Source organism: Chenopodium album, chromosome 23, assembly GCF_948465745.1.
Source record: "Chenopodium album chromosome 23, dcCheAlbu1.1, whole genome shotgun sequence".
In the NCBI taxonomy this organism is placed as follows: Eukaryota; Viridiplantae; Streptophyta; class Magnoliopsida; order Caryophyllales; family Amaranthaceae; genus Chenopodium; species Chenopodium album.
In genome coordinates, this window is record NC_137856.1 from 37,930,878 (window position 1) to 37,945,004 (window position 14,127).

The window sequence follows — 14,127 nt, forward strand, 5'->3', positions numbered from 1 at the left end:
CTTATGTCTTATTTGCACAAAAAAAAAAAAAAAAAAAAAAAAAAAAAAAAAAAAAAAAAAAAATTAGCAAATTAAAGTGGTTAATGTTTGAATAAATGTTAAAAGTCAAAGCGATTTAACTGTGAAGATGCATGGATCAACCAATAACAAAAACTCAAAAAGTAGAATAGGGTAAGAAACGTCTTCCTTAAAAAAACAAAAAGAAACAACGTCAAGGGTATTAAAGGAATTTCAAAACACACTGAGGCAATTCATATATACTATATCGTCTATATATTCCACTTAACCTCAAGAAGGGTACGTACCTTAGAAAATTCCCCTACAATTATTTGTAAAATAATTAAGGAAACAAATCACCTTTTATAGAAAAAATCACCTCAACCATTTTCATTAAAATATAATGACATGAATTGTTACACACAAAATTATGCCTCATTTATAAAAATTGATTTCTTTACCTAATATTAAAAATTGCTTTTTTTTGACAGGATATTTCCAATTACTTTCCTAAACAAAGCAATGGCTAAAATGTGTATATTACATAAATTTGGAATTTTTTATCATTCAACCTTCCCAATGTTTCTTATATAATTAATATTCCATAACATAATTTCATTGTATGAAAAAAAATTATTGAAATAAATATGGTAGGCAGACTTAGGAATAATAATTTATGGGTTTTTATGAGAATTATAGTGGTTTTTTTAGCTTTGATTTCGAAAATTGTTGAATGTTCTAGTGTTGAAGGTAGGAAGGAGGTTATTTTGTCCAAGGAAGAAGATTTAGCACTTGAAATACGTCTTAAGACCTTGAACAAACCACCCATTATAAGTTTTCAGGTACTTTTTTTTTTTTTTTTTTTTCCCTTGTTATTATTGTGGAAGTACATATTAATTATTAGTATGTGTCAAAAAAACAAAAAATTATGAGTATTGATTTTTTAAAAATTAAATTTTGGTGTTTTTTTTTTTTTTGGGAGGATGAGTAATACTCTGTAGTTTTAAACTCTTTGATTAAACTAATCTTAGCTTCTTGATGTAATTGGATTTATTGATTTTTTGGAGAAAACTTCATGTAGGATTTATTTAGGATTGACTTTTATTAACTAAAAATTAATTTTCATATGATTTAGTCGTCGTCCAGTGGGTAAGAAAATGCGTTTATCAATAAATTGACTATGGCCCTGTTCTCTCCACCTTAAAAAAATAATATTAAATAAATAATTTCAATTCAGTAAAAATAAGTTAAGTTCAGTTAAAATAATTTCAGTTCAGTAAAAATAAGTTCAGTTCAGTAAAATTCAATTTTCTGAAAGAAGAATTATAAGAAAATCAGTAAAAATAATTTAAGTTCTAAAAATAATTTCAGGTCAGTAAAATTAAGTTCAGTAAAAATAATTTCAGTTCAGCAAAATTAAGGTGAATCAAACAGGGCCTATATTTATAATTAACCGGTCATTTTCTTAATTTTGTTTTCAATTATGTGACATATATTATTAGGGAAATTTTTAAGGATTGTTGAATTTTTTTACGAGTAGTTACTCCGTATAAATTTTACTTCGTATGTTGCACCAATAAATTGGGTGTCACATTATATATCTGTTATCTTTGTTTAACCATAATTTTTTTTTTTTTTTTTGGAGGGACATTGTTTGACCATAATTTAACATCACCCATTGTGATATTTTTTTTTTTTGGAGGAACATTGTAATAATTTATAAATTTGTATTTACAATATTGTTCAGTCAAAAAATTCAAATCTGACCTTAGAAATAAAGTGTAACCTATCTTTTGGATTTTTGGAATATTATTGTCATTTTTTAACCTTCATCAATGGAAATTATCCTCCACTTTGTATTAATATATAGTGTTTATGTTTTAAATTCTAATCAGTAAAATACATAACATTCAAATAAATATGTTCGTAATAGAAAATTCTAAGTCAAGTTTATGAATACTTGCATTTAACATCATATTTGTACTTTTTAATTTTCGTGTAGAAAGATGATGGAAGCATTATCGACTGTATTGATATGTACAAACAACCGGCATTTGATCATCCAAAGCTCAAAAATCACAGGCTTCAGGTAGATTAATATTAATTCGTTATAATTTGCATTTGTTAAGTAATAATATGCATTTGTTAAGTAATAAACTCACATCAAAAACCTACAGATGAAACCTAGTTCATTACTGCTTGAAAAGCTGGGAATGTCACTTGATCAAGAGCATAAATTACCGTCAAAAGTCCCACAATGTCCTTCAGGAACGGTTCCAATTCGAAGAACACGAAAGGAGGATTTGGTCACGGCAAATGCGGCTCTAAGCCATTATCGTACAATGACTGGAGGACCACCATTTATTTCCTCACAAGGAAATCATGTATATGTTGAATTCGTTTAATTGAATATTATTTTGTCAAAAACTAGATTTTGTACGTAGAAATAATTTTGTTACGTATTTGTGTATATAGTATGCAGGAGCAGGGACTCCAAATAACACGTCGGAAAAATACCTAGGAGCAAGGGCTGCAATAGCTCTTTATAATTTGACAATGGTGATTCCTGCTCAAACCAGTGCAGCTTCCTTGCGAATTGGTAGTGGTGTTGACGGTCCATTTAACAGTATCGAGTATGGATATACCGTAAGTCATTTACTTCACTCCTATAATAGACGAAATTTAATCTTAAGTCTGTCTTCAGCACACACATCTCTCTAGTTTTAACTAGTCTAGTTTTCAGACATTACAATGCATGCTTCCATAGAAATCCCATAGTAGCTTATATAGTACTCCGTACCTTTATATGTACATGAGTTTATTTCCAGATATTCTTATGTATTGATTTTCGACAGTTCAACGAACAATTATTTGGAGATAGAAAAGCGCGAACTTATAATTTGTGGACGGTAAGCTACTTACATCTTGTTACGAGTATTTAATTTGTTTTGAATTTTCCAATTTTAATAAGCAAAAAATTGTGTGATACAAGTATATCCTAGATTATTACTACCTCCGTTACATATTATTTGCAACGATTAGACATTTTCCCTCTCTACTTTATGTCAAATCGTTGCAAACAATATGTAACGGAGGTAGTATATTAGTACTGTATTATTTTCTTTATATTTTTATGTATTGTTCAGGCGGATGGGTTCGGTAAGACGGGATGCTTTAACATGCTTTGTCCTGGATTTGTTCAAGTAAACCAACTCCGTCATATGGGAGATGAAATTACCTATTTTTCAGAGTATGATAAAAACACGACATTTATGTTGTTAGGAATTATCAAGGTACGCCGCAACAAATATACAAATTGGTTTGTTTGGTTTATGTTAATATAAGATACAATTAATGTATGACAAAAACACATAACTCAACACGAGTTGAAAATTGATTACTAAACAAGGCTATTATTTGTGAATATGCCGATGTTAGCAGATAGCTTGTGTAAAAATGTACCACTTATGAAACATTAAGTAGTTGTAACAAAATATCACAATAATTTTGACAGGACTAGTTCAAATTGCTAATCTAAGTATTATTCATATATGTCATATACTTTCATATAACATGACATTAAATTGGATTATTGTTGATGATAGGACCCAAAAACACAAAATTGGTGGATAGTAGAGAGCCTTCCACAAGCAACAAATCAATACATAGGATATTGGCCAAAGGAATTGTTGCCAGAAATGAGTGAATCTGCTACAAATGTTCAAGTTGGTGGTAAGGTGTATAATCCTTCTATTGAGCCTTCAAAAACACCCATGGGTTCAGGCCATTTCGTGGCGGGCGACTTACTCAAAACATGTGAAGCCATAGTCCATGTTGTTAATTTAACCTATGGTCTCATCCCTGATGAATCTCTTAAAATGGATGTTTTCGCGAATGCACCTGATCTTTACAATGCTCAATTCTTAGAAGGTGCCGAAGTTCTCTTTGGAGGACCTGATTTTACGGGTTAATAGTGTTTTTATTGTACGAGATATTATTGGATGGTAGAAGATGGCGTGAAATTATGTAAACTAATATTGTTCCTGTAATAAACAAGATCATTACTAGTTTATGGTGTGCTATCATATATTAATATGAGCTAGTTATCTTTTAAAAATATAGTATTATTCAGTTGTTGATATTTTTGTAAGAAGGCCTTGTTAGTTGTTACTCCATACATATTGAAGCTAGGACCAATTTTTGTACCCTTTGGCGTTTAGGGAGTGATTTCTTTGTATTTGATACATAGTGTGGTTCGAACCATACCTCAACAAGACAATGATATATTTCCACCCTTAATGGGAAAACAAATGCATTATTATTGGAAAAAAGTCAAATCTACTTGAAAATTTTAGGTTACAATATTGGAGTAGTAATTTTTTGGGAACTAGAATATTAGATTCAATTAAAGGTTAGTAGGTTACGCTTTCTATTTTTCAGAAAATTTTTACTTCTCTATAGTCTACCAAACAATTTTCTTCGTACCATCAAACAACTAACCACTAGTATTACAGAGTACCTCTAGATTTCATGCTCTTTGTTTGAAATATCCTCGACTTTTCCCACTATAATTTAAATCCGTGGAATATCCTTATTGTTTAGTACTTAAAAATCCGCATTAACTTAAATAAGTTTCAATTCTATGCACTTAATCATAATTTCATCATAAAACGTTAAAAGACTAAGGGGCCGTTTGGTTGGGGGTCTTCATCAAAGGGAATGGGAATCAACTTCTTTCATTCCCTTTGTTGGTGTTTGTTAGACCTTTTTTCTCATTCCCTTTACCCTCTCCATTCCCCCAATTCCTTCTAAATTGATTCCCCACCCCCCTAAGGTATTTCCATTCCCATTCCCTAGCCACCAACACACCACCATACCACCACCAACACACCTACCCATGCCACCGGAAAACTGCACCATTGCACCACCGCCTCACCCGCAACCCTTCGCCGCACCTCCCCCACCCATCGCCGGCCACCTCTCCCCCCGAAAATCCATACCTTCCCCCGTAACTCTTTTCCCACCCCTGCTAAACTGCAGCCCCTTCCCGTAAAACGGGCAGCCACCACATCCACCAGACCACCACCTTGAAACCGCCGAAAACCCCTCAAAAATCCTCCCAAAACCGCCAAAAACCTCTTCAAACCACCCTATTCCCGCTGCCCGTGTTTGATTTGGGTTCGAATCGGATTAATTTGGGTAATTTCGTTGGGGTTATTAGTGGTTTTAGGGGGCGGAATTTGGTGGCGAATCGGAGTTGGGGAGTGTCGGGACTCGGGATGGTGGGGGAGGTGTGGCGGCAGCAGCGAGCAGCAGCTAGGGTGAGGTGGCTAGAGTAGGTGAAAAACTGGAAAAAATTAGGGCGTTGAGATGGTTGGGTGGTCGGAGAAGGTGGCTGATTGCGAGGGGCGGGGGTGCCCGGAGAAGGGTGGTGCGGCGAGTGGTTTGGTGGTAGTTCGGTGGTGGAAACGTTGGAGAGTGGTTTGGTGGTGGTGGTGTGGTGGTGGGACTAGTGGGTCTCATTCCCTTTGATTTTAAAACAAACAACACCCCAAATTTTAGGTATTTTCATTCCATTCCTTATCTTTCCCTTTGTTCATTCCATTCCGATTACCCTATGTGAACCAAACGGCCCCTAAAAACTTAACACGAGTAATTAGCTAGTAATAACTTAAGAGTTACGTCACATACTTTAATTAAGTGGCTGAATGTTTTGGTCTAACATATATTGTAAATAATAAAATAACAGTGCTAATTAATACGTACATATTAACATGTCATAGATTGATGCAAGGCATAATCAACCAGATTCATCATCGTAAATTACGAGCTGTGCCAAGTTAATTCCCCAGATAAACAAAAAATTATTTATTTGGGGGTATAATCATCTTTTCAAGTACTAGTAGAGGGGTACATGCGTCTTTTCATGTACTAGTTGAGGTATCCATGTGTAATTTCCTCACCAAACAGTAAAAGCAAGTTGCAAACAGTAATTAGATACCTCATCAAAAGTACTGAACAAATGACCACGTTTTTTCAATATATTTACAAAAATGCCACCACATTAACAAAATTTTGTTTATCTGCCAGATAAACTTGTATTTGCCGGTAAATTACAAGGACTTGTTTCATGAAATTTTGATTTAGAAAAGTATATCAGAAAATACGGATAAATACACATGCATATGTACTATATATTATGCATTTAATGTATTGACAGCACAAGTGTCATCATGCTGAGGTAATGAGATCAGAATAGATATCAAACTATGTTATAAATAAAGGTGAATGTAATACTTCTATTCTCATAATACATATATTCATCAAATAATCTAAGTATCAATTGAAATAATAATCAAACAAATCAAAGTTTTTATTTGTTAGTTCAATAATGAAATTCTATACATTTAGTGTTTTAGTTCTTATTTTGCTTAGTATTGTAAGCCATGGAGTCGAAGGAGGAAGCCGAAAGTTTAGGCCAACAGAAGAAGATCTTGAACTTGAAAGGCAAGTCAATAGCTTGAATAAGCCACCCATACAGAGCTTCAAGGTTTAAATTCTTCTTTAAATTAATTTCTTGAATGTATCTATCTTAATTAATTCGATTAAAATTAAACCTTTACTATTGCAATTAGAGATGAGAATGGGTCGAGTATGATCAGACCTAACCTTGACCCTTTTTTTAGATAATCTGACCCAGACTCACTGGGTATTAAATTGTCAAACCTTCACCCATTGGGTTTATAGGTTCTGGTTCTAAAGTGGGTCCATCGACATTTATGTAAGAAAAAAGTTTATCAAAATAAGACTAGATTTTTTTCATTTTGAACTAATCCATTTATCAATTTTAATACTCCCTAATAAAATTACACAAAGATATCATTAAAAAAAACTATATATCAAAATTGTAGAATACAAATACAAATTAAGATTATAAAGTTATTACTCTTCATAATATTATTAGTAATTTTCCTTCCTCTTGTAGAACAAATTTGGTGAAATAATCGATTGCATCGATATCTACAAGCAACCTGCTTTTGACCACCCTTTGCTTAAGGATCATAAGCTCCAGGTATATTGTCCATTCATACATATACGTATTATAAATTTATAATTATTTTTCCAATCATAATAATGTTGGACTAATTGAAATTTGTTGTTCATCAAATAGATGAGACCAAGCTCCGTTCCAAAAAATTCGAAGTTGAAAAGAGAAGAGAATATAAAAATTAGTAGACAAAATGATCCAAGTGAATCTAAGGTGTGTCCTTTTGGAACAGTCCCTTTCAAAAGAGTTACAAAGGAAGATTTGATAAGGGCTAAAACAACTTTAGCCTTTATACATGCACCAAACCCGCATGTAAGTACTACTCCGTATTATATTTTGTGACATATCATGTACTTTAAGTGGTGCGTTACATACAATGACCCATTAATTGTTCGAGTTGTTATTAATAAATACGACGTACTTGTTATTGTTTGTAAGTGCAGTTTGCAGGGGTTACTACGCCAACAGATGATCCCTCGAAACAGCTATGGGGAGCAGCAGCTGATATCAGTGTATATAACGTAACAGATCAAAAGGGCCAATATAGCCAGAATCTATTATGGGTTGGAACTGCTGGCCTTACCGGTCCATATAACAGTATCGAATATGGGTGGACTGTAAGTCATTTTATGTTTTCATCAATTAAAAAAACTACTCGTATAAATGTAACCGCGAATAACATAAATTGTACATGTAATTTGTTTTAATAATCCTAGGATTATTATTAAATCGTGTCTCGATTTCTATTTGTAGGTGAATGAAGGACTGTACGGAGATGGTCTATCACGAACCTATAGTTTGTGGACTGTAAGTATTTCAATATAGTTAAGAAATTTGTAGGGCTAATTAAATTGATACCTCTAATCTATGATTAATGTAATATATTCGGAGTATTATAATTATATTGGACATGTTATTCGACGTTGTTAGGGGGATGGTTTTCGAAATACGGGATGTTACAATGCACTTTGCCCAGGATATGTACAAGTGAGCCAAAAACGGATTATGGGCGAACCTAATCATCCAGTTACTATTCCGGGCGAAGACGTCTATTCAATGGAATTTCAGATTTTCAAGGTATAATTTCGGGAAAAAAAATTAATGTAATGTAGATATTTATGAGCAAATTCAAGTTTATTAATATGATAAACAAAATTTGTTTATTAAATGGTAAAATTGTAAATAAATCAACAACTTTTTATTAAATATGGGTCTCATAGTTGTTGATATATTTACGAAAATGACATGATGACTGGGCATTTATGTTGTTTTATTTACCATTTTGTCATTTGATAAACAGTTTTTGTTTATCAATTTGATAAACCTGGTCGATATTTATATGTAACTTACATACTAACGTACAATCAAATAATGTATCGTAGGATCCAAATACAAGCAACTGGTGGCTTTTCGAGAACTTAGGCGACACAGCTCATGAACCAGTAGGTTACTGGCCAAAGGAGCTATTGCCGAAGATGTCAAATTTTGCATCAGTAGTGCAAATAGGAGGAAAGGTTTCGAGTCCTAACGACCCGCCTAACCCGCCTCGTATGGGTTCCGGTGTTTTTATGCCAGATGATTTCACAAGAACTTGTTACGCTTCTAATATCCAATTTGTGAATAATAAATACCAGTTTTACGATCCAAAAGACGAAAAAATGCTTGTGGTTGGTGATGATCCTGATACATACCAATCTGCATACCTAGGAGATGCAAGTAAGGATCATCCTGGAAGAGGGTATACACTTGTGTTTGGAGGACCTGCCCTTAGGTAGATTGGGCTACAACATTAATTAAGTGTAGTCTTTTAGCTAAGTAAGCTAATTATATTATATAATAAGTTTTGCTAGAAAAGCTGAATTATCATTGATTTATATTATAAGCTTTTCAAATGTTATAAAAGTGAGATGAGTAAAAAATAATTTTGGACGTTTTATGGTGTTTTAGCTTAATAAGCTAATTATAAAAAGGCAAAAGCTAACGAACGCCTCCGGGGCATTAGATAAAAGAATTAAAAGTGAAAATATTAGCGTAAAACTAACATTAATTACACCGAACGACGCATGATTTTGTCATGCATTCCTAACTTAATACTCTTTCAACCAATAAATTTTTTCCTTAACTAACGACCCGGGGCGCTCGTTAGCAAGATCCTTATAAAAATACTAGTAAGTTCAGTAATTTTTTGACCTTTTTTCGCCAGCAAATAAAAATTGCCAAGATGTTTACCATGGTCCCTAATACCCCCCAAGAGTCAAATTAGGTCGGTGGAACCATCCAATATGCCCTTAAACAGTCATTTTACCCGTTCTTAACTTGAAGTGATTTCATAAAATCAAGCCTACCACGGACGTTCATGAGAACATATAATAATCATATGTGGTTTCAAACGGAATTATATGACCCCGAGATGTATCCCTTAGGGTCTCAAGCTTTTCGTCACCAAGCCCCGAAACCTAAAAATTTCCTCAAAAAGCGTGGATTATAGCCTTCAATTATGTAATTCTTTGACCTTCTTTCGCCCGGAACTAAAAATTGTCAAGATGTTCACCATGGTCCCTAATAACCTCCGGGAGTAAAATTGGGTTAGTGGAACCATCCAATATGCCCTTAAACGGTCATTTTACCCGCTCACAACTTGTAGTGATTTCGTAAACTCAAGCTTACCACGGATGTTTATGACAACATATAATGATCATATATGGTTTCAAACGGCATTATATAACCTCAATATGTAACCCTAAGGGTTTCAAGGGATTTTCGCCACTGGGCCTCGTAACCACAAAATTCCTCAAAAAACGTTGATTATAGCCTTCAATTTTGTAATTTTTTGACCTTTTTTCGCCCGGAAAAAAAAAAACTTGCTGCGATGTTTATCATGGTCCCTTATATCCTTCAAGAGTCAAATTGGGTCGATGGAATCGTCCAATATGCCCTTAAACGGTCATTTTACCCGTTCACAACTTGCAGTGATTTCGAAAACTCAAGCCTACCACGGACATTTATGACAACATATAATGATCATATATGGTTCCAAACGGCATTATATGACCCCAAGATGTATCACTAAAGGTTTCAAGGCTTTTCACCACCAGGCCCTGAAACCTCAAAATTCTCCAAAAAGCGTTGATTATTCAATTTTGTAATTTTTTGACCTTTTTTCGCCCGAAAATAAAAATGGCCGATATGTAACTGTGAACCCTAACATCCTCCGGGAGTCAAATTAGGTCAGTGGAATCGTCCAATATGCCCTTAAATGCTCATTTTACCCGTTCGCAACTTCTAGTGATTTCGTAAACTCAAACCAGCCACGGACGTTTATGACAACATACAATGATCATATATGGTTCCAAACGGCATAATATGACCCCAAGATGTATCCCTAAGGGTTTCAAGGATTTAGTCACCGAGTCTCAAAACCTCAAAATTCCTCAAAAAGTGTGAATTATAGCCTTCAATTTTGTAATTTTTTGACCTTTTTTTGCCCGGGAAAAAAAATTGACGAGATGTTTTCCATGGTCCGTAATACCCTTCGAGAGTCAAATTGGGTCGGTGGAATCGTCCAATATGCCCTTAAACGGTCATTTTACCCGCTCACAACTGCAGTGATCGATTTCGTAAACTTAAGCCTACCATGGACCTTTATGACAACATATAAAGATCATACGTGGTTTCAAACGGCATTATATGACCCCGAGATGTATCCCTTAAGGTTTCAAGGCTTTTCCCTATCGGGACCCGAAACCTCAAAATTCCTCAAAGAGCATGGATTATAGCCTTCAATTTTGCAATTTTATTACCTTTTTTAGCCTGGAAATAAAAATTACCGAGATGTTTACCGTGGACCTTTACATCCTCCGGAAGTCAAATTGGATCAGTGGAAACGTCCAATATGCCCTTAAATGGTCATTTTACCCGCTCACAAGTTGCAGTGATTTCGTATACTCATGACAACCATGGACGTTTATGACAACATGTAATGATCATATATGGTTCCAAACGGCATTATATGATCCTAAGATATATCCCTATGGGTTTCAAGGTTTTTCACCACCGGGCCTCAAAACCTCAAAATTCCTCAAAAAACGTGGATTACTTAGCTTTCAATTTGTAATTTTTTGACCTTTTTTAGCCCGAAAATAAAAATTGCCGAGATGTTTACCATGGACCCTAACATACTCCAGGAGTCAAATTGGGTCACTGGAACCGTCCAATATGCCCTTAAACGGTCATTTTACCCGTTCATAACTTGTAGTGATTTCGTAAACTCAAGCCTACCACGGATGTTTATGACAACATATAACGATCATATATGGTTCCAAACGGCATAATATGACCCCAAATATATCCCTAAGGGTTTGAAGGCTTTTAGCCACCGGGCCTCGAAACCTCAAAATTTCCTCAAAAAGCGTGGATTATTGCCTTCAATTATGTTATTTTTTGACCTTTTTTTGCCCGGAAATAAAAATTGACGAGATGTTTTCCATGGTCCCTAATACCAATCGGTAGTCAAATTGGGTCGGTGGAATCGTCCAATAAACCCTTAAACGGTCATTTTACCCGCTCACAACTTGCAGTGATTTTGTGAACTCAAGCCTACCATGGACCTTTACGAAAACATATTATGATTATGATCATACATGGTTTCAAACGACATTATATTACCCCGAGATGTATCCCTTATGGTTTCAAGGCTTTTAGCCACCGGGCCTCGAAACCTCAAAATTTCCTCAAAAAGCGTGGATAATAGCCTTCAATTTTGTAATTTTTTGACCTTATTTAGCCTGGAAATAAAAATTGCCGAGATGTTTACCGTGGACCTTAACATCCTCCGAGAGTCAAATTGGGTCGGTGGAATCGTCTAATATGCCCTTAAACGGTCATTTTACCCGCTCACAACTTGCAGTGATTTCGTAAACTCATGCCTACCACGGACGTTTATGACAACATATAATGATCATATATGGTTCAAAACGGCATTATATGATACCATGATGTATTCCTAAGGGTTTCAAGGCTTTTCGCCACCGGGCCCCGAAACCTCAAAATTCCTCAAAAAAACGTGGATTGTAGCCTTTCATTTTGTAATTTTTTGACCTTTTTTAGCCCGGAAATAAAAATTGCCGAGTTGTTTTCCGTGGACCCTAACATCCTCCGGGAGTCAAATTGGGTCGGTGGAACCGTCCAATATGGCCTTTAAACGATCATTTTACCCGCTCACAACTTGTAGTGATTTCGTAAACTCAAGCCTACCACGGATGTTTATGACAACATATAATGATCATATGTGGTTTCAAACGGCATTATATGACCCCGAGATGTATCTCTTTGGGTTTCAAGGCTTTTCGCAACCGGGCCCCGAAACCTCAAAATTACTCAAAAAGTGTGGATTATAGCCTTCAATTTTGGAATTTTAGACTTTTTTTCGCCCGAAAATAAAAATTGCCAAGATGTTTACCATGGACCCTAACATCCTCCGGGAGTCAAATTAGGTCGGTGGAATCGTCCAAAATGCCCTTAAACGGTCATTTTACCCGTTCGCAACTTCTAGTGATTTCGTAAACACAAGCCTACCACGGACGTTTATGACAACATATAATGATCATATATGGTTCCAAACGGCATTATGTGACCCCAAGATGTATCCCTAAGGGTTTTCAAGGTTTTCGCCATCTGGCCGCGAAACCTCAAAATTCCTTAAAAAGCGTTGATTATAACGTTCAATTTTGGTATTTTTTGACCTTTTTTCGCTCGAAAATAAAAATTGTCGATATATTTACCATGGCCTTTAATACCCTTCGGGAGTCCAATTGGGTTGATGGAACCATCCAATATGCCTTTAAACGGTCATTTTACCTGTTCACAACTTGCAGTGATTTCGTAAATTCAAGCCTACCACAGACGTTTATGACAACATATAATGATCATATATGGTTTCAGACGGCATTATATGACATCGAGATGTATCGCCTAGGGTTTAAAACTTTTCGCCACCGGGCCTCGAAATCTTAAAATTTCCTCAAAAGACGTGGATATATTATAGCCTTCGATTTTGTAATATTTTTACCCTTTTTCGCCTAGAAATAAAAATTGCCGAGATATTTACCATGGTCCCTAACTCCCTCCGAGAGTTCAATTGGATCGGTGGAACCATCCAATATGTCCTGAAACAATCATTTTATCTGTTCGCAACTTGCATCGATTTCGTAAACGCAATCTTACCACAGACGTTTATGACAACATGTAATGATCATATATGGTTTCAAACAGCATTATATGACCCGGAGATGTATCACTCAGGGTCTTAAGTCTTTTCGCTACCGGGCCCCAAAACCTCAAAATTTTCTCAAAAAGCTTGGATTTTAGCCTCAATTTTGTGGTTTTTGACTTTTTTCGCTCTGAAATAAAAATTGCCGAGAACTTTACCATGGTCCCTAATACCCTTCGGGTGTCCAATTGGGTCAGTGGAACCATCTAATATGCCCTTAAACGGTCATTTTACCCGTTCGCAACTTGCATTGATTTCGTAAACTCAAGCCTACCACGTACGTTTATGACAACATATAATAATCATATATGGTTTCAAACGGCATTATATGACCCCGAGATATATTCCCTAAGGTCTCAACACTTTTTGCCACCGGGCCCTGAAACCTCAAAATTTCCTCAAAAAGTGTGGATTATAGGCCACCATCTTCAATGTATTTAGAGTTGTCGGGCCCACTACGTTAATTAAATTTACTAATAAAGTCATTTTTATAAGCTAGTATCAATTTTAATCAATAAAAGTCAAATTGTTGCACTCATAATCTCATATAGCAAAATTAATAGTTGAAGTATAAAAAATTAGTTGAAGTACATTTGAGTGATAGCTCAAGTGGATAGAGTTTCCTCCCGATCTCAGAAGATCCTGGGATCGATTCTCATCCCCGCTCATGTGACTCTCTAAACACCAAAAAATATAAGTTGAAGTCCTTGAAGGGAAAGGCATTTCCTATGTTGCAGATTAATATTTTTGAAGACAATTTAAAATCAAATTTATACACATAAAATCAATTGTAACATAAATATGTATGATATAT

General features: G+C 34.9%; 1 protein-coding gene across 1 annotated transcript; it reads left to right on the forward strand.

Moving 5' to 3' along the window:
- Positions 1 to 644: 644 nt before the first annotated feature.
- LOC145607578 (protein neprosin-like) lies at positions 645 to 3,968 on the forward strand. Its single transcript, XM_081663188.1, has 7 exons — positions 645 to 839; positions 2,000 to 2,086; positions 2,175 to 2,381; positions 2,473 to 2,643; positions 2,853 to 2,906; positions 3,144 to 3,290; positions 3,603 to 3,968. The coding sequence occupies exons 1-7, from the start codon at positions 645 to 647 to the stop codon at positions 3,966 to 3,968; spliced, it is 1,227 nt and encodes a 408-aa protein (XP_081519314.1).
- Positions 3,969 to 14,127: the final 10,159 nt, after the last annotated feature.